The sequence below is a fragment of the Thermobia domestica genome, chromosome 5 (assembly GCF_964235325.1).
Source record: "Thermobia domestica chromosome 5, izTheDome1.hap1.1, whole genome shotgun sequence".
Taxonomy (NCBI): Eukaryota; Metazoa; Arthropoda; class Insecta; order Zygentoma; family Lepismatidae; genus Thermobia; species Thermobia domestica.
This window is the reverse complement of record NC_137458.1, coordinates 266,345,259-266,370,432: the sequence shown is the minus strand read 5'-3', so window position 1 is coordinate 266,370,432 and position 25,174 is coordinate 266,345,259. Positions and strand designations below refer to the sequence as shown.

The following is a 25,174-nucleotide window of genomic DNA, read 5'->3' as shown; positions in this document are numbered from 1 at the left end:
ATAGAGTTACTTTTTTCACCTGACTCAGTCAACATGGAGGTAGGTCTAAGAGCTTGGACTCTTAGAACGGTACAAGAGCAATGAAAATTTTTGTCTTTTCCGAGAAAATAAACAGATTTGCATTTCTTCCAATAGCAGATGTGCATCGATTAATACAAGTGACTTCGTAGGAAGAGCTGGAATTTCTGGACTATTTTGATAGCACTTACGTGTCAAACACGTATCGCCGTGTTAAAGCTCGGTCTGGGAACATTTGTTTGCTTAATGTGCCCCGTCTATATCCCCCAGACAATTGGAATGTTCACCAGGCTACCTTTAACAGCAATTCTAGGATAATTAATATTTGTGAATTGTGGAAGTAGAAGTTTCATCATCTAGTAGGAATGTCCCACGCAACTATTTGGAAGCTTATTCATGAAATTCAACAAGTTGAAGCAACGGTTTCAGCTGTGCTTCATCAAGATGCTGTGGGGCAACCATCCAAACAGCAAACTAGAAGAGTGTTTCAGATTTTTTAGAAACGGCTCTAGTCTTTGTGCTTAACGTATAACACTGGAACTAAATGTTTAAAAAAAATGCTTGTTGTTTCCTATAATGTTATGAATAGTAGAAAATGAACATGTAAACCATTTATTGCATTAATACAAGTTATATTTTGTTTGCTAATTTTTTGTTCTGAAATTTTAATATTGCCAAAACTTAATATTTGTAAATAGTGATATATAAATCCATTACTGGCCCATTTTGCCCGTGCTTTTAACATTTGCTGAAACTGACATTATGTTATTTTACTGCTGTTTGTTTGTTCTTGCTTCGAGTATCCGAAACTTTGATTTTCCAGAGTCGAACACCAACTGAATTGTTTTAAAACTTTGATTAAGATAAGGTCAGCTGTTTCGGTCGTTTATTTTGTCTCTACTTAGTTCAACAAAGATGAAAAAATTACCATGACATAATTTCCTGCATGCTAATATTTTGGTGACAAAATTACAAGTGACGAAATTACTATGTCGAAATTTCCGGTTACGAAATAACTTACATGCTAATATTTTGGTGACAAAATTACCAGTGACGAAAATTCCGGTGATGAAATTACCCAAGTCCGCTAACACCCAACCTTTCAATAAATAAATATTTAAATGATTTTTAACAACTAGATAAAAACTAAATGGCAAGATAAACTTTGAAATAAAAAAAAAAGGTAGGTGGAAGCAGCGGGGAGGATCCCTTCAACTTACAAAAGCCGAGGTAACAAGGATCAAACTATTTCTAATGAATGGGGCTGGACAGCGGCGTAGCGAGCGTTACAAGATTGGGAGGGGGGGATGAAACTTGAAATTGCCAAGTCTTGATTTAAAAAAAATGCCACACTTACCAACCCTGTGGAAAAGTTTACAGCAACCTTATTTTCATTTTCGTCCCATTCCATGCCCCATCTGAGATACGAATACAAATAACCCCCCGGTTTCGAGTCCAATTTCACAGCTCAATTCAGGATCATTATCATCACCCATGACGCACAACTGTTAATTTGACAACTCATGGTTATCATAGTTTAGGTAATCCCCGCCAGCGAATCCTCACGAGAAGTGCGCAGAGCTTTTTTTCCTGTCCTCCAGTCTCCTCCCACTTCGATATCATGATTTTGCATTCTGATGAAAAGTATTAAATACCGGCAGGGAAAATACTAATATATAACCTCCCTTTTAGGCGCCCCACCAATCACGCTCCCGGGGCACGTGAATTGCTTTCTTCCCCATAGTTGCGGCCCTGTGAGCTATGTAACATGCAATGGTTACGTAATGCTTTGACTTAAAAATACGTGCTATAAAGAAAGGAAGAACTTCAATTTTTGTTTAACTTTCCGAAAGAAGACTACGGGATTAAAAATAAGGTAGGAATGACAACTCATCTGTATGAAAAGGAAGTGAAAGACACGCCGGTCTATGCTTTCATCCAGCAGACGTATTGTTTGGCCCTCCAGAATGTGACTTTTGGAATCATGCACTTAGGTTTACAACGGAAGCGACAAAATGACTTGACTCATCCATTGTAGCTTCCCCCCATCGAACGCCTGAGAAACCTACTGTGACTCCCCAGTGCCGTGCCATGGAAATCAGCGCCTGGGGCGAGAGTATACGACGGCGCCCACGTACAATATGAGTGAGGTCGATAGACCAACCGCGAAGCGCCACCATAGTTGGCGCGAAGCGGAAGAAAATTTTCAAAACTAAACCTTGCTTTTCCTTGATTTTGAGTACTTTTTATTACTTTTTTCCTTCCATTTAATATATGTGCGCATATATTTTTCTCGGGACGAGAGTACATGATGGTGCCCGCGTACGTATAACTGAGGTCGAAATAGCAGCCGCGAAGCGCCATCATGGTTTGCGCGAAGCGTAAGAAAATTTTCAAAAATAAACCTTGCTTTTCCTTGATTTTGAACACTTTTTATTACTTTTTCCTTCCATTTTATACATGTGCGCATATATTTTCCTCGGGGCGAGAGTACACGATGGGGACCCCGTACATATGAGTGAGATCGACATACCAACCGCGAAGCGCTACCATGGTTGACGCGAAGCGTAAGTAAGTTTCAGAAATAAACCCTGATTTTCCTTGATTTTGAGCAATTTTTGTTACTTTTTCCCTTCCATTTTATATATGTGCACATACATTTTCCTAACATGAGTAACATTATAGGGCCACCTCCTAAAGCAGAAAGAGGATTTAAGTACATACCAGTAATATTCCTCTAATTTTCCATTTCTTTCTTTTTTCTTTCGTTCTCTTCTTTTTCTTTCCCAATTTTGCGCCCCCTTACTTCGGCGCCCGGGGCTGTCGCCCCGCTCTCCCCCTTATACAAGGCACTGGCTATACCATTCCCAAAACACACTTTTGTTCAGTTCTCCCTACTCGAAAAGCCCTGTGAATAGAAAGTCTTACTGCAAAACAGAACTGAAATAAAAAAGTTTATACTAACCAGTCACTGCCTTGTACTTGTTTTATTAATATCAATTTTTATTAGTCTCATTCATCACCACAATATGCCTGTTGTCTTGTGTACGCTCTTGTATCAAATGCTTTTGTTTCCAATATAACTCCCACCGAAAAGCCTCTTCTATCTGTCTTTGTTTTAATTTTGTACGCCACCTCTATTGTGCTTTTGTCAGTGGTACAATTCCTCGATTTTTTTATTGAAGATTCTTTAAAATGTTTAGGAATATCAAATGAACAAAAGTGAAGTGTGATCACTTGCAACAAGTAAAGGAGCTTTAAACGAATATATCAATTTATTTCAAGATAGGAAACTACACAAAATTTATGCCAAATCTATAAAAGAACTGATAAGTTACAGCAACTGGGTATTAAGAAAACGCTAAACCAAATAAGTCAATTGAACAAAATGGCACTCTTCAAGTTGCCAACTAGGTATTTTAATTTGCCAACTTGTCAAGAAATTGGTAATTTTGAGGGGAGAGGCTTTCCCCTTACCTGGGGCTGGAGGTAGTTGTATAAGTCTTGTTTTTGATTTCTGGCCTATTTTTGAGCTGTGGATAACGTAATAAAAATTGGTATCCCGTGAGGAGATAATTTATTCTATTTGTTACTACTATATTCTTCGTTAATTTTGTAAGAAAAAAAAAGAAAGCTGCAACCATTAATAAATCATATTTTCTTTAAATTGAATTTATCATTCAGTAGCCCACTTTTTAACCACCAAAGTCAACAGTCTAAAACATTATATAACAAAAAATCAATCAATTATTGAACTATCGGAACACTCCTTTACTCCCTTATTCTTTGTAAACTGCAGTTCCAAACAATAGGCTTATTTCGGAGGGTAAGAGGAAACCACACATCAAGCTCGTTCAGATTGTATTAAATCATCATTGTGTCTGTTTAGAAATTTAAATGTTTGCAATTTACATCGTAAAAAATTGAATATAACTTTTTCCCTGTCCTGTGTCCTCCTCCTTCGAAGTACGATTTATATAAATATTTAGTGACCTTAGATCACTAAGTACAATGATCTAAGATTGTACCAAAAATAGGCCAAATGGATTGAGCTGCTTAGACGTAATATAGATAAATGTGAATTTTTAATCCTCTTCGGCGTGGCTCCCAGTCTGTTCCTTCTATGCTTTATTTTTATTCATTTACTTAACAACACAATGTTTATAGCACCTGCACTTAAAACCATGGCCTCAGATAGTCCCATCTTGTTCAAGCAATTTGAGTAAACTGGAAAACGACCATGTGCTCAAACAACAGGCAAGAGGAAGAGCGAAAAATGACCGCTTCTTTTTCTTCTTCTTTTACGCGCCTATTTTTACGCTAGGTGTATGGGCCAACTTACGGACCGAAATTTACGACTCATTTTACGGACCGAAAATACGCGCTGAAAATACGCTAGTGTATGTTGGTCTTTACTGTAAACTGGAATAATATGTTTTTGCAAACAATTTCATTTATTGTCTGTAGGAATAGCGCACAAGAGTACTTTTTTTTTAATGTACAAACACTCTTCAAAGTACAGTAACTAATAGGGAATTGAGCTCTTAAGTCGGGCCTGTATAGCATTGCGAAGCGGTGCAAGTCTGGACATGAAACTTCTGTCTCAACATGACTTTTGTTGACAATATTGAAACTTTGCCATTGTTTAAAACAAGAATGCCAACTTTCAACTTTTGAAGGAAAATTTTCCTCGTGTCACAAGGAACACAATATTGCGTATTCATCTCCATTGGTCTATACCTCACTGCCTCAGTGTTCTTGTATGGCTTTAATTTAAGCAGGATTACAGAGCAAAAGTATACTGAAACACAGAATTAAAGGTTACGTTCAAATTATTGCAGGCTGTAAAGTATTACAAAACTGAACGGACTCACATGTATTTTGCACCCGTGCGTACTTACGTTTTTGCGCTCTGGACATATTTAAATAATAAAATATTTTTAATAGGTGTTGTTTCGATGTTTACGCCATTCCTCTGCAGCCCACCCCCATAGGCGTGCGGTCCATGGGTGACTGCTGATTGGTTGAGATGAAAGTCGAGGGCAATGTGCTGTCTTATGTTATTAATTTTATTGATATAATCAGTCATTTTCGTATTTACCAGTGTGATTAATTTTAATAGAAATTTCATATTAAATAAACTCGATTATGTTGAAATTTCAAAACATCGTAGCGACCTCTAAAACATTTTTTAAAAATCTGAAAATTTTACGGGTCTTTTTTTTTTTTTTTCTCCAAATAGTAGATCAAAATAAGAGGGTGCTCTAGGTAAATTTTAAAAGTTAGGTTTTAAGGAACACCAGTGGACCATTTATCTTGATATGCTCTTGTAACTTTTAAACTAATATACAAAATTCGTTGAAATTTTGTACTACGTAAATATCGGTAGGGGGGTTTGGCATAATCCGTTATACCACAAAGTTTACAGTTTTGTCAACCCTATATAAAGTTGTAATTTTTCAAATGGTACTACGGTAGGTTAATACATTTTTCAGATCTACATGTTAAGCGAAAACTTATAATGTTACGTTTATTGTTCAGTGTTGCAAAGAAGGGACGCTAAGTATCACAACATCCAAACTTGGATGGTCTCTACAGCAATAATAACACAATTGAGACAGATGGAGCAATGCACATGCAGGAAACTTTAGTATCTAATACTATGATCATGGCAAGATTGATTTCGAATGAACGAACAAAGTTGACGACTTTATTCGACATTAAGGTACTTTGGATGTGCATTGCCACGTCTGTTTCATTTGCGTTGTTACAGCTGTAGAACCCTAAAATTTGTTTTGTTTTTCGATGTTTGCGATACTGTAGCGTCCTTAATTTGCATGTATATAAATATATGTTTCACCACAGTTTAAATTGTTAAAATCTTAAATCTTGTACTCCTGAAACTACTTTAAGGATTACACATTTGATTCACATACGTAGAATACTATATTTGAGGTAATAATTATTAAATGTTTAATATGTGTACACGTCTATATTAATGGATGTCTTCTTGTGTTATATATTGATTACTTATAAACAAAAGCTTAGGAATGAAAACGTTACCTTGGCAACCGGATCACTGTCCTACCAACTGATACAGAAAAAAAAATGTAACGACTGAAAAATAAACATTTACAGAATAAGATTATTCATGCATGCATTTCTTCTTCTTTTTCGATTAAGTACCTAGTATCAGGTGAAATAGCACTTTCTTATAAATACATATTATCGCCGTACTTTGAATAATAAATATACATTGTAAGTTGTCGTTTAACATGTAAATTTGAAATATGTAATAACTTGACGTAATGCTATTCCATAAAAAAAAAAAAAAAATTATGTTGGTTGGCAACACTATTAATTTTGTGATATCACAGAGTATTCCAAACCATGTTCCCCTACCGATATTTGCATAGTACAAAATTTCACTGTTTTTTGCCAATTAGTTTGTACAAACTAAATGTTACAAGGGCGTATCAAAATGAATGGTGTCCATCTGTATATATATATATATATATATATATATATATATATATATATATATATATATATATATATATATATATATATATATATATATATATATATATATAAATGTGTGTGTGTAATTAGACAGATAGTGTTAATTAGTGAAATAATATCAATGTATAACTATTAGAAAAGGTAGGTGGTTATAAGTATAAAAAATCTATGTAATATTCATAATTACTAGTGTTGAGCCATAAATAACAATATGTTGTAAAAAGTGCTTAAGCACTTAGTGTTCCTGTAGAAGAGTGTGTGAATATTGGAGGATGCATTGATTAGGAATTTTACTAGATTGTTAATTTGAGGTGTTACAATGTGTTACATACGTTCGATAAATTAATTGTATACACGAAGCTTATTAAAATATGTGTTGTTTCATTAATTTCAGAATGGCGAAGGAGGAATATAGCATGAGCTAGCAGAATGGAAGGACCCTTGTTAACAGAAGTTCCAAGCAGTTTGAAGCAGTTGGCTCGTCTTGTAGTGCGAGGCTTTTACACCATAGAAGATGCGTTAATTGTGGATATGTTGGTCCGAAATCCTTGTGAGTATTTATGATTTCCTGAGGAATGTAATGTTATATTATGATAAATAAAATCATTAAATATTTGTAAATGTTAATGTTTTTGCCTCATAATCGGAAGATTGTGAATGTGCGACCTCGTTTTTTTTTTTTTTTTATTTATTTATTTTTACTTTTTATAATAGGAATATGATCAGTACTGTCCAGATAAGTTTCGGAATAATACCTTTGTTTTGTAGGACATGGCCGCCTTCCCTCCAAGGTTTATTGATCTACTGTTTCCAATATAAAATGTTCTTTTTTATTTCTTTCTTCTTAGTTATATCTACAACGTTATTAATGAATAAATAAAGACGTAAATATGGTAATAGGTAATGTGCGCATTTTATGCATAGTTCAATAATAATAAAAAATGTAAACCTTTTTTTTTTTTTTAATTCGTAATGTTAATTATTCTAAACAATAATTTCAGCTAATTCGATCCTAGGCCACTTGAGTTTGTAGTGAACAACTTTGTGTTGTTGAGTTTCCTCCAGTTTGTATACGAGTATGTTTTTCAGATACTAGCTGAGATCAAAATTCTGTTACATTCTTGAATCCGTGAATGTCTTCTTGAACAAAGTAATATGGCCTAAATACCTTTAAGTACGCTGTTATGTAACCGAAGAGAACTTTAATCGCTTGAATTAAAATCGTTCAAATCATTCAAAAATTTCGATTCAAATGATCTGGTCATCTTCCGTGGCACACCTCGTTCCTTTTGCCTATCCTGCTTTTCCACGTCCTGGTTGCACGATATTCATTGCACAGTGTGTCTACTAATCTGGAAAACACGAAAAACCTGGAAAAGTCAGGGAATTTTATAATTTCTGGAAAGGTAGGGAAATGTCGGATTTTTCTGCTTATTCTGGAAATTTTTAGTGAAGTTACGTTTATTTGTTTTTACATTTTATCTGCACAATGTTTGGAAAACCACTTTTCGCTAGAGCAGAAATCATATAATGAAGGACTTCTGAAAGGAGGTGGCAACCCTTACGTCTAAAGGTCTGGTTTCTGATCTCCACATTAAAAAATTATCCTCATATCCAGGGGTGTAGCTAGGTTATTGCAACTGGTGACCCCCAATAAAATCCTAAATAACACTTGTTGATTTTAATGGAGCGATAAGTGAGAGCGTAACTATGTATAGTTAACTCTAATTTGTAATGTAATTCATACCTACATTAGTTAGATTTAAAATTCGTATTCCATTTCCTCCATATTCCATTTGCAGTGCAGTTTGGCGTTCCGCGTGTCTTTTGTAATGTTTATTATTTCAAGTAGCCTAATTTCTGTGAATATTGTCGATGTGCTGATAACTTTTAAATAAGATCATTTTTTCTAGCAAGTGCTCATATTTTTATAGAAAACATGACTGCAATAGACAGAGCTTTGCGATTATTACCACATTTGAAGTTTGTCAATTCAGTTTCAAGTAGTAATCAAGAACCATCTTGTGGCAGCTAGCTTTCTTCCAAACCGTTGTTGCAGACATTCAGTCTTTTCTTACGAAATTTCAGTTAGACTCACCAATGCTTTCTTTTCTTTATGGTGAAATACTTAATCTTCTGAATACCCTTATGGTTAGGTTTGTTGAAAGTTTTCCTAAAAGATGGTAGTAAGGATCTGTGTTCAGCTAAGCAGGTTGATGTCGTATTTGCAACATGTACAGCGTTAAAATCAGAGAAATTATCTGAACTGGTATCCTTCGTTTTCGGAGGAATTGTTTGCATATTTTAATAAGTTTTTGTAAGAAGATTCTGTGTAAATTGCGATTAAAATACACACATACTTACTTATGGTGCTGCGTGTCTCTCTCCCGATTCAGTTTTCAACAAGAGGCTTGGGGAGGAAAAAATAACAGTAGCATTGGAAGTTCTTGTAGAGAATCATGGCCCTGCGGCTGATGAAGTAAAATGACTCTACAGTGAAACTTGTACTCAAGATTCAGTTATCATAAGTATAAAGAATTTTGACGTGACTAAGGCTCGTTTAGATCACTTGTGGTTCTTCATTTTTGTCAGCACTAACACGAGCAACTACTTTTCAGCATTCGTTAAGAAAATTCTAATGTTATTACACGGAAAGGCTTCCGTTGATGGCAGTTTTGCAGAGAATAGTACATGACGCTGCCACATTCCACTTAGGTGTTCAGGCAATGCCAGTCTCAAAACCAGGGTGGAAATAAATTAGGATTTTTTTAAAAGTAATTTTTGTTGATTTTTTTTATTTAAATCGATTTTTTTTTGATTTAAATCAAATCTTTCTCCTCGTATAATACAAGTCACGAACTGAAGAAAAAATATTAGGAATTAATATTAAATGTTAACTATGCCATTTAAAGGAAAGCATTGTGGTTAAATTTCGAATTAATCCTCAATCGTTAACCTATTTCAATGTCAAACAATATTTCTTAAGTATTAAGAAAAAAATACAGCAATGTTTATCAACATGACACTTTTTTTTTTCCCACAAAAGTTACTGATATTTGGCAGGGGCAAACTTTAAAAAAATCGGAACTAGCTTGCAGCACGAAATACATATAAAATACGTAAATTTCGCCTAAAGTTATAAATATAAAAAAAATGTTTAAGTTTTGGAGAGGGGATCGGACCCCTCTAAATACGCTCCTATTATGCGGAAAGAAACAAACAGACGCGCACACAAAAGAATTTTCGTCTTAAATGTCGATGGTGATTTCCCCAGTGGAATAGATAAAGATTTACAAACCTTATGTTACGAAGAGAAGAAAGCAGGATATCACCGTTACGCATTCAAAACGGGATTTTTCCCTAATCCTCTGCATGAAACACTTTTTCATACTGTGTTGTACATACATTTGAGTCTCATTGTATTATGATTATTATCTTCCATAATGGAAATAACAGAACAGAAACGGAATTTTACTTATTTTCTCTTGAAATTAATTTATTTTGGAATTTGATTTAAATCAACGATGTTTAATTTAAAATTATTTAAATCAGACTGATTTAAACAGGGTTGTTGAAATTTTCCCCGCCCAAAATTCCTCAGTGTTTTTTTTTTTTTGGAGGGGGGTAAAACCCACATAAAAAAACACAATAAAACCCAAAAATGCCCACCTGAAAAAATATACTACAAAACTTGGATTGAAATAATATGATTATTCATATTATGAAAAGAATCTTGTTTGTGCGCGCAACTCGGGAAAATAGTTGAACCATTTGGAATGAATTTTTGAACATACAATAGTTAGTACCTATCCTGAACTGGAAATTTTATATTTAATTCAACGCGCATCGTAGGAAAAGGAGTAGAAGTAGTTCAAAATTCATTAAAAAAAAAAAAAGTATTTCACGAGCCCGCCAAGTTAGGAAGATAAAAACTCGGTACATAAACTTCTCATTAAAATTAAGTTGGCATGTGTTGTAACGTTTTTGAAAATTTTCGTTTTAAGGGGAGAGGGTGATGTTCCATAAATCCTTTGTTTCCATTGAAAGCAATATTGCCTGTTTGTGGTTACATCACGGGGAAACGGTTGAACAGTCTGAAATGAATTTTGCAACATAGTTCGTTATTTATTTATTGTGTTACTTGATTAAAGGGCACATCGTAATGGGAGTAAAGAGAGTTGAAAATTTTAGCCAAAATTACAATATCTCGTGAGCACGTCAAGTTAGGAATATAAAATTCAGTATATTAATACCTCATTAAAAAATAAGGGGACACGTCACTTCCTGTTTTTGAAAATTTCAATCTTAAGGGAAGAAAGAAGGCGTTAATCTATAATTTCTTTCTTCACATTTAAATCGACAATGTCGGTTGTTTGTGATAGTATCACGGGAAATGGTTGAGCAACTTGAAATGAGTTTTAGAACCTACCTCAAGCTTGGATATTATCATGTAACTTTTCTTAAAGGGCGTATCCTAAAAGAGAAGGAGGTTAAAAATTCATGCCAAAAAAGAATGTCTTACTACACTTTCATTGATATGCGTATCCTAAAGGGTAGAGGAGGCTCAAACATTTTCCTTGAACCTAATTCTCCCCGTACAGAGAACAGACACTTCAGCTAGTGTGGAATCAAAAGTAATGCGGCTACATTTCCTTTGTTTTCGTTACATACTTATGTATTAATATAAACAGACAAAATGTCTTTCTCCATGTGTCAGTTAATTACTAATCGAGAACGCTTCTCTAAAAAAAGGAAATTACTAAAGATACACCTATATCTTCTCAACACTAACGGCAATCAGGTCTTGGAAATCCCTAATCCTTGCGTATTTAATGGAATATGTGAAACTAATTCTCCTTGCGTATCTAATAGAGTATGTGAAACACAGTAAAATTATTGTATGTCACAAAACCCCTTTAATCGTAAAATCAAATTGGCAACTGAAAATGATAAAAACCCATTTCCAACATTTCAGTTCTTTAAAAAAAAAGTTTTAGAAAACAACATCTGTGCAATAAAGCCTTTTTTTTTTTTAATCTCTGGCTACTGAACTTGAGGTACTATATCAGTATTTGCCTGGTGTATTTTAAGTGAAACTCAGAACGGCTGGCTCAAGGATTTGAATCGTAAGTGTAAGAGGGGATTTTATTCCTATCCTGTATTACATAAGATTATCTACCTCATTGTTACTCTAGAAAACTGTGTACTTCCTTCTTTCTAGAAATCGAAATATAAGTGAGTGTCAATGGTGCAAAGTGTGTCCCACGAAACGCGTATGGGACGTCACAGATTGCTTGTGCATTATTTTTTTCTTTTTTGTTATTTCTAAGCAGGGTTGGCTGGTTTAAACCAAAGTGATTCAAACCTTGGTTTAAGCCAGCTGTTAAAAAACTGGTTTAAACCAAAAAACGAAAAATGTTCGTAAACGTGTAAGTGTTTGTAAAATCTTGATGAACGCACATTTGTGGGTTATCACGTTTCACTCCCGTATATTATTCGTATTATATTCAGACCTAAATTCCCCACTCATTACTCAAAAAGATTATACTACAAAAGCAACTTTTTTAAAAATAAGTTTATGAATGTTTGTTTTGTGATTTTTTAATAGTTTATTATTATTCTTATGTAATTGTAATCAAAGAAAAATTCAAAATATTGTTTCGTTTCAATAATGTTTACTTTTGATAAAATACATCAAAATGCCCTACTTTTTTGTGTGTGTGTGTGGGTGGGTGGGTCATACAAACCCCATGAGAGGCATTTAGTGAAATGAGAAGTATCTTTGGTATCTATTTATGTATAAATGTGTTTGAGCCAAAGTAGACTCAAATAATTCTTATCTTTATTCACTTTTCTTACTGATATGCAAATTAAGTCGTTGTATTTTTTTTTTTTTTTTTTTTTTAACTTGTACTAATAGAAATCGCTGTTAACTAACTTGGACTAAATTAGTTCTTCTGTACTCTCTAGTACTTTGAAATTGTCCATATGTAATTCTGTATAATGGTTTCCTTTCTGCAACTGTTTATCCTTTTTGTTCTTCTGAAATGACTCTTGACAATTATATTAACAAGTAGGCTAACGTAAAGATCAGTACAACGTATTTTGTGAGTGCTTCGTGATCAGGAGTCCTTCGTGAGTAAGTTGGCAGACGTATCGCATTTGTAGCCAATTAATCCTGGTTCTGAGTTCAAATGGAGGACAGTTTCTCTCGGATGTCACTCGAGAAGCGGTTTGAATTGCGCTTTAAGCTTATGTGACCCCTTCCAGCATAACAAGGTTGTTGCATAATAACACCAAGGCGAAACAAACTTATTTCTGTCCATATATGACATGAATACATAGAGTAAATTATTTAAACAAACAAAAAAAAAAAAAAGTTTAAACCAAAAAACATTTTTTTTTCAATAAAAACCATGGTTTTTGCCAACCCTGTTTCTAAGTTTAGTTCAATGTCCCATGATTATGCACCGGGGTTAAGGGAGACTGCCATGCTATGAATTATAATGGTGGCATGACGAAAGTGGTAGGAAACGGGAAAAACCCGGTGAAAAACAATGCACACGATATTTGTCCACCACAAAACGCACTTGGCGGAAGCTGAAATCGAACTAGGAACTCGCGCCAGACGTAAACTACCGTGGTCCCACAAGGGAATTCCATAGTTTCATTTGTACAGTAGAACAAATGGTATATTAAATGCTTAAATGGTATATTAAGTAGGAATATGGCTTTAAATATGCGTACAAAATTTAATAAAACCCAATATTACCCAATAAAACCCACTGGGCTGTTTAAAAAAAAAAAAAAAAAAAAAAACTGAGTTTTTCACAACTTTGGATTTAATCAATCCACCCTGCTCAAAACAGTTAATTCATGCAGCAAGAAATGCAAGTGCCGAATGGAAAGAGGCTCTCAGAAGGAAACAGACAACAACTGAGGCGGAAAAAATCGTTCAAAAGAAAGAAGAAAAGAAAAGAGCAGCTGCAAAGTTGGAAAATCTAAGAAAAAGATCTAAAAAATCCTTGAGAAAGCAACAAAATAAATCAATGAAGTTGATGAGCACATGAAAAATGTTAAATGAAAGATCCAGTAACGTGATCATAATTGGAAATCTCATGTAGATTTTAGTGTTCTAGATAATAAAAATGTTCTTTATTTAGTGTTATACATAGAAATACTAAATATAGAATACTTCTACAATCTAGAATACTAAAATCCACAATGTTTGTCAGTCATTCACACTTTTTATAGTTGAATATACAGGGTATTTCAAAACAACACCGACAACGTTTGTGAGGTGATTCCTAACACCAAGATAAGACAAAAAAAGGTATAGACCAACCTGGGTGCACAAATGCTTCCTTTCGGACTTTTAGGCTGCCGAAAACATGAAAAAATGAACTTTAATGGTCCATAGCTCCAAAACTATGGGACCTACCATAGTCGGGTCAAGACTTCACTTAGGAACTAATATGTGCGCTATCCAAAAATACATGTTTCAGAATCCTGAGGTACTCACGCAACAATTTTTATAAAGTGAGTTTGGGTACGGGCATATAATTTGAGGTACCAGCTACCTCTATAAAAAATTGTTTCGGAAGTACCGTAGGATTCTGACACTTGGATGTTTGGATAGCGCACGTACTAGTTTTTAAGTGAAGTCTTGACCCGACTACAGTAGGTCCCACAGTTTTGGAGCTATTTACCTTCAAAGTTCATTTTTTCGCAGCCTCTCCGAAAGGAAGCAGCATTTGTGCACCTAGGTTGGTCTATACTTTTTTGTCTTGGTATCAGGAATCGCCTCCCAAACGTTCTCGGTGTTATTTTGAAACACCATATCTATCTATCTATCTATCTATCTATCTATCTATCTATCTATCTATCTATCTATATATATATATATATATATATATATATATATATATATATATTGTATTAAAACAAGGATCGGAGAGGTGGCTACAAGGGGAGGCCATCAAAAAATACATTGTATTTAAAAAGTTTTGTTCTTGTCAGGAATAAATAGGTACTTATTTTAGCGTTCATATTTTTATAACAGGTGTCGCAACTAAGAGAACAGATATAAAACTACAAGTGTTTACAGAATAGCAGTTATTTAACTTCGCTAAAATATAGTCTAGTCTGGAAAATTTTCTGTTTTGGTCTCGGAAACCTGGAAGAGTCAGGGAATTTTATTTGTCTGAAATAGTGATTGTAGTGTTTTTTTTGTTTGTTTGTTTGTTTTTTTGTTAAGCCGTAAGCAGGGTTGTTAGTTCCAAGAAAATAAAAAGGTTCTGTGTGTTACAGGTATGCGAGAGGATGATCTGTGTGAATTGCTCAAATTTGAACGGAAAATGTTGCGTGCCAGAATAGCAACTCTAAGAAACGATAAGTTTATTCAAGTAAGACTGAAAATGGAGACCGGTCCGGATGGAAAAGCCCAAAAAGTTAATTTCTATTTCATCAATTATAAGGTAAGTTACTTAAAATTTCTTTTCCTTCTGCGATTCTGCATAAAATGTCACTGGAAAATTTCTTTGCAAGGAATGAAAATGGTTGTGCGTTATATTATCATTAATATGCAACACTGCTATGGTTTAGTTTATTATATGCGAAAATATGATGCTGTAGCCAAAAGTTCGACCATAAGCAAATTAACAGTTATTGTCGTAGCTATTTTACCAAACTGTATATTTTGGAACATTAAACATTTCAAAATTATGGACAGCTTGTTAGAGGTAAAGTTGATAGTTTTGTAAATTATAATATATTTTATCATTTCAGTATTTATTACAGATGTTCAAGATGTCAGTTATATTTTTTATTGTAGTGTATCTCGGAAAATATTTGATTATCATAATTATATTCGAGGAGCGAACCAAAAGATCAAACAAAGTTAGTGCTTTAAAAAAATTACTTATATTTTACAATATTGCCTACAAAAGACTTTACCAAGAAAAATAAAAGGCGTGAATCCCTTGTACTACGTTTCTCGTTTCCCGCCAAGTGAACGTTGTGGTGGGCAAACACCGTGTGCGTTGGTTTCTCAGAGTTCTCCCGTTTCCTCCCACTTTCTTCATTCCACCATTTCATTCATTGCTCATCATCACCGTCTTCGTTAGCCTAGCCGGCATAATCGTGGGACGTAAAACCCAAAGATTTCATTTTCATTTTTACGTTTTTCGTTTAATTATTTTCGTTGGATTAAGTAATTGTACGCTCATCAAATTCTGTAACATAGATGATATACATACGAAATGAAAATAGTGAAACATGAGAATTATTAATGAAATATTTAGTTATGTATTAAATATAAACAAAATTGTTTTTGGTGGTTAAAAAAGAGAGAGAGGAGTGTTCAAACGAAACACTCTTTTTAAAAGAGAAAACGAATAGTACTTCACAGAATTATTTAATAATATAACAAAATTGTACGAAATTGCGATACGGCTGAAAACACTCGCCAAAGCATAACTTAAGCGTCCTGCAACAAACAACAGAACAAACGACAGAGGTTACATGTACAGTAACAACCAATTTATTCTATCGATTTAACAAAATGGCAAAAAATGAAATGTTTCCAAAAAACAAAAACAAGAATCTTTCCAGTAAACAAAAATAAGAATCCTAGCACCAGTTCGTTGGAAGGAAGAAAGCAAGATTGGGCGGTGTAGGAGAAATCACTGAATACTGAAATGAATCACAGATTTCTTAACAGCTAGTGTTATGTGGTTCATATTATCATACAAATTACGAAGAGGAGAACTTCATAATTGAAAGTAGAATAAATGGAAGAATTATAACATTAAAAAGAAACTTTTCTCTCACTTCTTGTTGTTAATAAAACAAATCGTTCAGAACACTAGTTGGATAAGCATACAGGGCAAAATATTAGTCACATCACTAAAGATAATATAAGTCTGTGTGTATCGTTATAGATAGAGTTTCAGTGCCAGCACATGACTCAATAGCCCATCGTTACTAACGTGTGATTAAAGTGAGTGTAACAATCGGTTGCATGGAAACAGCTTATCAAGATGGGTCTAAGCAAAGATTTGACAAGAGTGGTAGAAAGGGGTCATTGTGTCTAGGCGTGCTCATAGGCATACAGTAAATGAAACTGACGTTTGTTGTGTATCAAAGCGAACTGTCCAATATGTATCAAAGCGGACAGTGAATGATTTATCACGCATGTGAATGCAAAATAATGTCAGAACTTCGGTCGCTAAAAGATATTAATGAGAGAGACCGCCCACTAGTCTTACTTCTGGCCAAGGAGAACCTTTACCAAACCCGGCAGGAATTGTTATGGTCAGTTATTCCAGCTGTATCCCATCCAATTTCCGAAAGAGCATTGCTAGATAGTTTTATGCAATGGTTATTTCGAGTCTAGTAGCTCAGAAAGGATAATTTCAGATTGCGGAACATATTGTTACACCTGTTTAGTGGGCTCAAGACCACAGACACTGGCCGTAACAGACTGGAAACATAGTATTGTCATATAAGTCGCATTTTTAGCCGTATTCCATTAATGTAAGGCTTCGAGTACACCAAAAGCCAAATAAAACATTTCATTCGCAGTATGTAGAGGGTGCGGTTCAAGCTAACGGAGCTTTCTGCGCTGGTCTAGTGGCTAGTTCAGGCGCCTTTATTACACGTAATCCCGGGTTTGATTTCCAGTGAGAGCCCATTGAACACATTACGGTGGTTCGGATTCCACCTTACACTGTAGATTCAGGTCTCATATGACCTCGGTGCTTTAAAAAAAAATTAAAAAAAAAACTTAAATTTAAACAAACCAACAACTACAAAACAAACTGGAAGTTAGGCGATAATGGTTCATACTATAACTTAGGCTCATTCACAGGTGAATGTGAAGTAAATCAACATGCTTATTTGGTGGTTCTTAGTGATCAAGTATTACTATTTCTTCGACATCATTATGAAGAATATGCATTGAACACTCCCATGTTTCAAGATGCAGCTACCGTGTTCACAAGACTTACGATCGTTTGTTGATTGAGGAACATTCAGGGACCCTGTTGTACCTGGTCTAGCCTTCAAAACTTCAGAATTTAAATATGTGGGACTACAAGAGCAGCGGATGGAACAGAGAACAACCATGAATTACAGGATCTACTAGTGAGAGAGTAGGTGCAGATTAATGTGACATACCTACAGCACTCCAATAGAGTACTCTTTACTAAAAATTGCGGTCAGCATCCACTGGAGATAAAACCACACTTTCAGTAAGCAGTAAGTTATACATAATTAGCCACAAGTCCTTTTTGAAGCCACACTTCATTTGTAAATACAGTTCCTCATACATTTAAATTATGTTCCAAATTTTTCTCTCATCTTTTTCAAGTTTTTTAACAACACTGTTGAGAATTTATGTTCGGACAGAACTTTAGATTTATCAATGGATGCAGCAACCGAAGTTACATTGCGTTTCCGTATGAATGTATTTCGGCAGTCGCCATGATAACGAGAATGTGCTGCGTGTATAAATTCCGATCAACTAAACAAAAAGTTTGTTTCAGATATTGTACAAGATAATTGCCTTTTCTCCACCAAACCATTCAATAGCTGCTCGTAGTTTAAATGTCTTTTGGTGGGTGCGCGGTCTGTGATTTTGGAAAAGTTCCCTATATAGTATCTTTCGGATTATAATCAGTAATGCAGTCTGGCTATACATTACGGAATATGTGGTACAGGAAGTCAAAATAGGTGTTTTCTAAATGGCAGTTGTTTACTTCAACACCAAGTTTGGATGCATGAGACACATTACGTTTTTATCGTGTATCTTTCGATGTGAAGAATTGATATGTAAGTAGGACACAACTCTTGTGACGCTGAATTTATTGCCTCTCTTCTGCACTGAATCTATTGCATTTCTTCTGCACCAAGCTTTACTCAGTTGTTCAATAATTATGCCATGTTTTGCTTAGCTTGCTGAAATTACTGAATTAACTCTTGGTGATCTAACATGAGCATTTAGATATCGATTTATTATATTTTAAAGTTCGTGATTTGGAATCTACTCATTTCAGCTGAATATGGAAAAACACGAAGCTATGAATAACAATGTAATAAGATAGTGGTTACAAGTTACTACGTTTTGAAGGCACACATATATAAATAGGTTGTTCTTGGTAAGTTGTAGTTACCATAATGCATGATGATTACTGCTACTCAATAGTATCAATGTTCCGACAGCGTTGGTCAATGTATTCCATCCCACAATGTATTCATACCACAAGCTGTGCGGAACATTTTGAAATATGTCGGAAAACGCGAAATAATAATAATGATAATAATTGGTGGTGAATAATGATAAGAATAGTAATTTAGAAGAACATGTCAATTTGTGTTTAGTATATTAAGTAAGTTTAAGTAACTCAGAAACAGATATTTGTTGAGTCGTATTCAAGTCAAAGACTAATTGTGCGAAAGCAACGTTAGTTTCTTACATTTTGTGTTATCTTATGTGCAAAATGAGTGCATTTTCTTATCAGATTTTGTATAGATAAATAAATATATGAGTTAATTTGTAGTTTTTACTAGAGTCCAACTCACTTCTGTCACACAAAATACATATTAGGAACTTTTTATTACCATTTTCGTGCTCAGAGATTAGATTTAGTTAAAGTGATCTATTTTCGTCCATGTGGTAGACAGAAAGTTTAAATTTGTTGGCTAGTGTTATTATTGACAATAAACTACATATTTTTAGCGCTATAACAGTTCATGTGTTTCAAATTTCTCGAAAATCATCCATAAAATTTACCCTCGAGTAGTATTTTTGTTTAGATCGATAGACTGATACGTCTTACATTTGGACAATATTTTATTTTAACAGAAGAGCTAATGATAATTTTAGGCTATATCTCATTAACATACTATATACCGTCGTCTTGCTAGCATCATAAGGAAGACCTTAATGAACTTATATTTCAAAATCAGTTTCACCTCATTAAGTGGCATTGTTCTCGTATAACATCAATTTTTAGGTTTACAGTTTAAGTAGTTTTGCTCCGTTTTCTCGAAAACTACGCATGTGCCTTTACATTCACGCATATAATTTTGTTCGGCTCAATAAGATCTTTCAATTTATGTATGACTTTTTTTGTTTGTTTGTTTGTTTGTTTGTTGTTGTTAAATGCTATAATATTGTAGAATTTTGTAATCAGGTATTTTATGTTTCAGACGTTCGTGAATGTTGTAAAGTACAAACTTGATTTAATGCGGAAGCGAATGGAAACAGAAGAAAGAGACGCAACAAGCAGAGCGAGTTTCAAATGCCCTTCATGCTCGAAAACGTTCACTGATCTAGAGGTAAAAGCAGACAAATTACAAGAAAGGAATAAGTTTTATAGTCGTAACCTTTAAATTCTTTGGATTTTTTTTTTTTTTTTTTTTTTTTACTCAAGTTTTTCTCATTACGCGATATCCGTCAACAGGTTATTTTGTTAAGAGTTTCCTGCAAAAATTGTCAGACCGATTTCAGTAAATGTTAGATTTACTATAAGTGGTGCTAGTGTTTCTGTCTTATCTTAAAAAATAAAAAATAAAATTAATTAAATTTAATTAAATTAAATTAAATGAAAGTAACATAATCAAAATAGAAGTATTAACGTAGAAACAAATCGCAAATTCAGAGGAATCCTTTGGATTTTATTTTATTTTTATTTATTTATTTATTTATTTATTTATTTATTTATTTTTTCACATAACTTCAAATTCTGCTTCAGTGAAAAGCGAGTATTTTCAGCGTTTTGTGCCTAGTAAGATTTAACCTCTTCAAAGGTGTTACTGTGTTAGTATTTGCAGAACCAAGCCACTATCTACGATAAAAAATATGCCGTCAGCTTTTAGGTAGGTTTGTCATGTATGCAAAACAATTACCAGTCTCTAAATTAGCACCTTCCGAAAACATTTAGCACCTTCCGAAAACATCTTGATGAAGAGTTTCATATAATTTAAATAGGTTTGCAATAATAGAACCATCACAGGATTCAAAAGAATACTTGTCCTGTGCACTCTAAAATTTAAATGGTTCTTTCTCTTCTAGATGAGATGTCGTTATCACGCCTTGCTTTCGAGCGCTTGTAATTTTATTTTTAAAATATTGACAAAATTGAAGAAGTCTATTTAACACTCATTTGTTCTAACAATGTATAACAATTTTTATCAATGGAATTTCGTAGTCTAATTAAATATAGTGCAGAATAAATCTAGTTAAATAGATCGTGAACACAAAGAAGTAATGTAATAAGTTATACTTGCGTCAAATATCAGTAGCAATAAGTAAAGTAAAGATCATGAAGTAATACACGCATTTTCACTCTGATGTTACTTCTTTCTTATTCGTTTCAACTACGCGCAAGTGCTTGGATTTATTCATTTTTTTATTATTATTATTTTACAGTTTTGTGTGTATGTATTTCCATAAGCAAAGCTTCGAGTTGTCACCGTATATTTTTATCTTATTTAGCATTCACGTGTTGATCGATTTCTTTACATGCTGTCAGGAAGATACCTTTTTCTTGAACTGACCTTATATCATCTACTTCGGGATATACAAGCAGCTGGTTAAAACCAATCAGAATTAATCATCTATAGCAGTCTTTAATTTACATAATTGAATATTCTAAAGCGAAATTAGAAGTATTGGAGATAAGGAGTTATCTTTTATCACATCCGTTATGAATTCTGAAAGTATCAAGATATGGTAAGTACTTGAGAATGGCGGCGACTTTTCACTGAAACTTTCATTTTTTTTTTTTTTTTTTTTTCTGAAACGTTCACAGTTAAATAGTTGTGGCTATATATTTTGTAGATAAGTATTCGATTAATGAATATTGAATATACATCGTATTTAATTAAAGAGTAAGTACAAAAGACTATTCAGTGAACTAGGTTTTTGAAATGGTTTTCATTCTTTCTGAGTGTGTCGTCTAAGCTGATGGCGCCATACTTCATTTGAAGACATTCTTTGACAATAGAAATTACATCGACAATAAAAACTACTTGGTGTGATAGAAAATCTTTAAAGCTGGGCTTGTGATGTAATGATAAGAGTACTTACAGGTTATTTGAATAGATCCCCTTCGAAGTAATCCCCTATTGATTGAACTCAGCGAATTCCAATGATGTTCCCATGTTTTGGAAGCATTTGTGGAAATCCTCTTTCGTGAGGAAGTCTTCTGACCTCACATTGACCAGAGGACAGGACAGCCTAGCGAGATGCAATACTGTGAGCAAACTGAAAGCTCCGTACCTCATACTCACTTTTGCACGCCCTAACAAAGACCTCTCCAGCGTTATGGTGCGTAGTAGACACATGGTTAGTGACTTAAGCTTCGCTGTCTGCATCCTTTTCCGCCTGCCTTTACCTCACATTGGCTGGACTGTCCTGTGGTCTATATTACTCTAGGCTAAGAATTTTATCTGCTTTTGTTCGAATGTATTCTGTCGTGTCAAATCTCGTCCGTTTGAGTGACATTTGCAATTTTGGGAAACGCTAAAAGCAGCAGGTGTCAAATCTGGAGAATATTGGGTTGGGATAGCACAGGAATTTGGAATTTAGCCAAGTATTCAGTAATTGAGAAGGCATGGTGACCAGAGACGTTATCATAATACAGAATCAAATGCTTGGCACGCCAGAGTGGCAGCCTCTGGCTTCACTTTTCGCACAGTCCCTTAAAAATACTTTCACAGTATGACTGGTTAGTTGTCTTCTGAGCGTGTTCATGGTACACAATACCGCTATAAACGGTAGGGAAAACTAAACATTGTGTTCTCATGCGAATGATTTTATCTTTTTTTTTTTTTTTTTTTTTTTTTTTCGGTCGCAGTGAATCTGGGCTCTCCAATGCAAAGCTCACTTTAATTTCAGGGTCATGTTCGTACACTCATGACCCATCGTCTGTTATGATCCTGTTCAGCAAATCTGGGTCATTTTTAGCCCGATTTTAAAACTCGTGGCCCATTTCAAGTCGTTGTTTATTCTATGTCTGTCAGAAATCTCAGAATGAGTTCGGAAAGCACAGGCACATCTGCAATTCTCCCGCTAAAATTCTCTACACTGCATAAAGCGTCACATTCTTCTGCCGTTTCTAATTGTAAACCGATGGTCAGATCACATTAATACTCGAATCCTGGCGGTATTTTTGTCTCATTGACGTGGATGGAGAACTGAATCTAGAGTCGTCTTCGCTCAATCTTAAACCTATTGCACAAACACATTTAATCTAGCTATATACTTATTCTTGAAGCTGCTTTTAACAGTTAATAAATATTTAATGGTGATTTCCTTGTTTTGAAACATAATTTAATGCAAACACGTTCTTCCAATTTGTCTTCCATTATCACAGTTAAGCAAAACCATAAATAGATGGTCACACGTTCTTCAGTGGGATGTGAAACTCTGTTGACTACACAGAGGGATTGTGTTTTCAGGATTTTTCAAGTACACAATGAGTATTCTCTTTCGCTTCACCTGGCTATAATCTACCCACTACGACTAGCTCCTTTGTCACAGTCTATCTGTAAAACTTTCCAGTCGCCCACGTATTTCCTAATTAATATTTTCTAAATACTAAATAATTAAGCAAAAGTATTTATTCTATTATATATATATATATATATATATATATATATTATTAACTTTTACAGTGTTTTGAAAAATATGATTAAATGGGGAACAGGACAGATGGTCATCCTGAAGACACACCATCATTTTATTTGCAACTTCAAATTCTTGCAACGTCTTGTATAGCCTCTGTCATTTTACAGAATAATAGGCCTTGAAATCTATAAACTGTTAAACACCGCTGCTATCTTTCCATTTTTTCCTATTATCTCTGAGACATGTGTAATATTGGATTCAACTGAAGCCATAGTGATTTTTTCACCTACATAAGTAGTTAACTGTGCTACAAGATTACTAGACAAAATCTACGTGGAAGTTGAGAGAAGGGTGTTCCTCGATAGTCATAGCACAGAGTATTGTCATCTTTCTCAAATATCCGCCCAGTATAGATTCTTCCATTCCTTAAACACCTTTCTCCATGTTAGAATAGATCAATCAATGCCAACGAATAAGAAATACATAATTTTAGAGTTGCACTTCGTATGTCGTGGGTTCGAGCAGTTATCTTACCCTTCTTAATGGTCCCTGATAATTATAACTTTCGTACTATGTTTTCCAGGCAGATCAGCTATTTGACATGACGACAGGTGAATTTCATTGCACGTACTGTAGAGCAGTTGTAGAAGAGGATCAATCAGCTTTACCGAAGAAAGACTCAAGATTGCTTCTAGCAAAATTTAATGAACAGTTAGAACCACTATATGTCTTACTGCGAGAAGTGGAAGACATTAAATTAGCGCCTGAAGTCTTGGAACCAGAACCAGTTGATATCAGCTCTATTAGAGGGTAAGATTTTTAATCTACATAAACAGCAAACACAATTTGTAATAGAGAAGTTATGTTCGTAGATATTTAGAATATAATCCCAAAAGATTCTAGCTTCTGGTGTGAGCATGTACACTCATATCCAAAATGATTGTCGCATATCTATAACTGTCTTCTTGTAAGAATATAATTTGATAATGATTTTGCAGGGTACTTTTAATACTGATACTATGTGTATAATAGGGAAATGCATATTTGTGGTAAATTTCATAGGAAAAGAATTATAAGTACGGAAATTAGAATGAGTAAAACAAAATGTTACTAAATGGACAAGAAAGTTTTATTTTTGTTTTATTATCCTTATTTACTGATCTTTTGACTTGAAATTTGTCACATACATGTCTTTGCCGACTATACACATACTAACATTATAAGAAATAGCGGGCGAATTCGTTATCAGATTATATGCCTATAACAACACATTTATAGACATGCGACAATAATTTTAGACATGAGTGTACATGAGTTAACTGCTCCTTGTTTCAGAGGAACCATTAAGAATGTTCAATTAAACAATGGAAGTAGATTATGGATAAAGATTAAACTTGCGTTGTTTAAATTTATATCGAAAGAGGATGGTGGTTATAAAGCAAGCATTTGAAAACTAGAATGATAGAAAAATAATATAATTTAACTCGGAAAATGAAAATGATTATACTACGGTCTTTTATGTTACGTTATAATTTCCTTTTACGGAATCGCCGTAGTCTAGTGGTTAGAACGTTGGATTCACATCCGCATGGTTCCGGGTTCGATTCCCGGCCGGTGCTTTCCAATTTTCGGCGTCCACCTAGCGCCGTAAGGCAAACTGGGAATTCACGTGAATAAAAGACGTGATTGCCACTAGGCCTGTTAGAGATGGGCGACGCAGCGCACTCGTCGCTAGCCTGGACATAGTTTAACCGGTTGCTAACAGATGGCGTGGGAGCAGCTTAGCCTCATAAAAGGCTGTTACGCCAAGTGGTTTGGTTTTTATTTCCTTTTATGACAATTATAAATTAATTTTTCCATGTATATAATATATCGTATTTATAAAGGGAAACGTTTGAGTGCGTCACGCTAATAGATATCGTTACTTGCGCTATAGCTTTACCTGCCTGAGGTACTGGCGACAAATACGGCCCACCTAAGCTTAAATGATTTATTACG

General features: G+C 34.3%; 1 protein-coding gene across 3 annotated transcripts in view; it reads left to right on the top strand.

The window, feature by feature from the left end:
- The window catches only part of TfIIEalpha (transcription factor IIEalpha), a 94,499-nt gene that overhangs the window by 43,817 nt on the left and 25,508 nt on the right, over positions 1–25,174 (top strand). For all 3 annotated transcript variants that reach the window (XM_081760020.1, XM_081760021.1, XM_081760022.1), the window contains 4 exons: positions 6,935–7,090; positions 14,851–15,017; positions 19,753–19,881; positions 23,760–23,986. In XM_081760020.1, coding sequence (XP_081616146.1) covers positions 6,970–7,090; positions 14,851–15,017; positions 19,753–19,881; positions 23,760–23,986 — 644 coding nt within the window. In that variant the 5' untranslated portion in view covers positions 6,935–6,969. The remainder of the gene's footprint in view (positions 1–6,934; positions 7,091–14,850; positions 15,018–19,752; positions 19,882–23,759; positions 23,987–25,174) is intronic.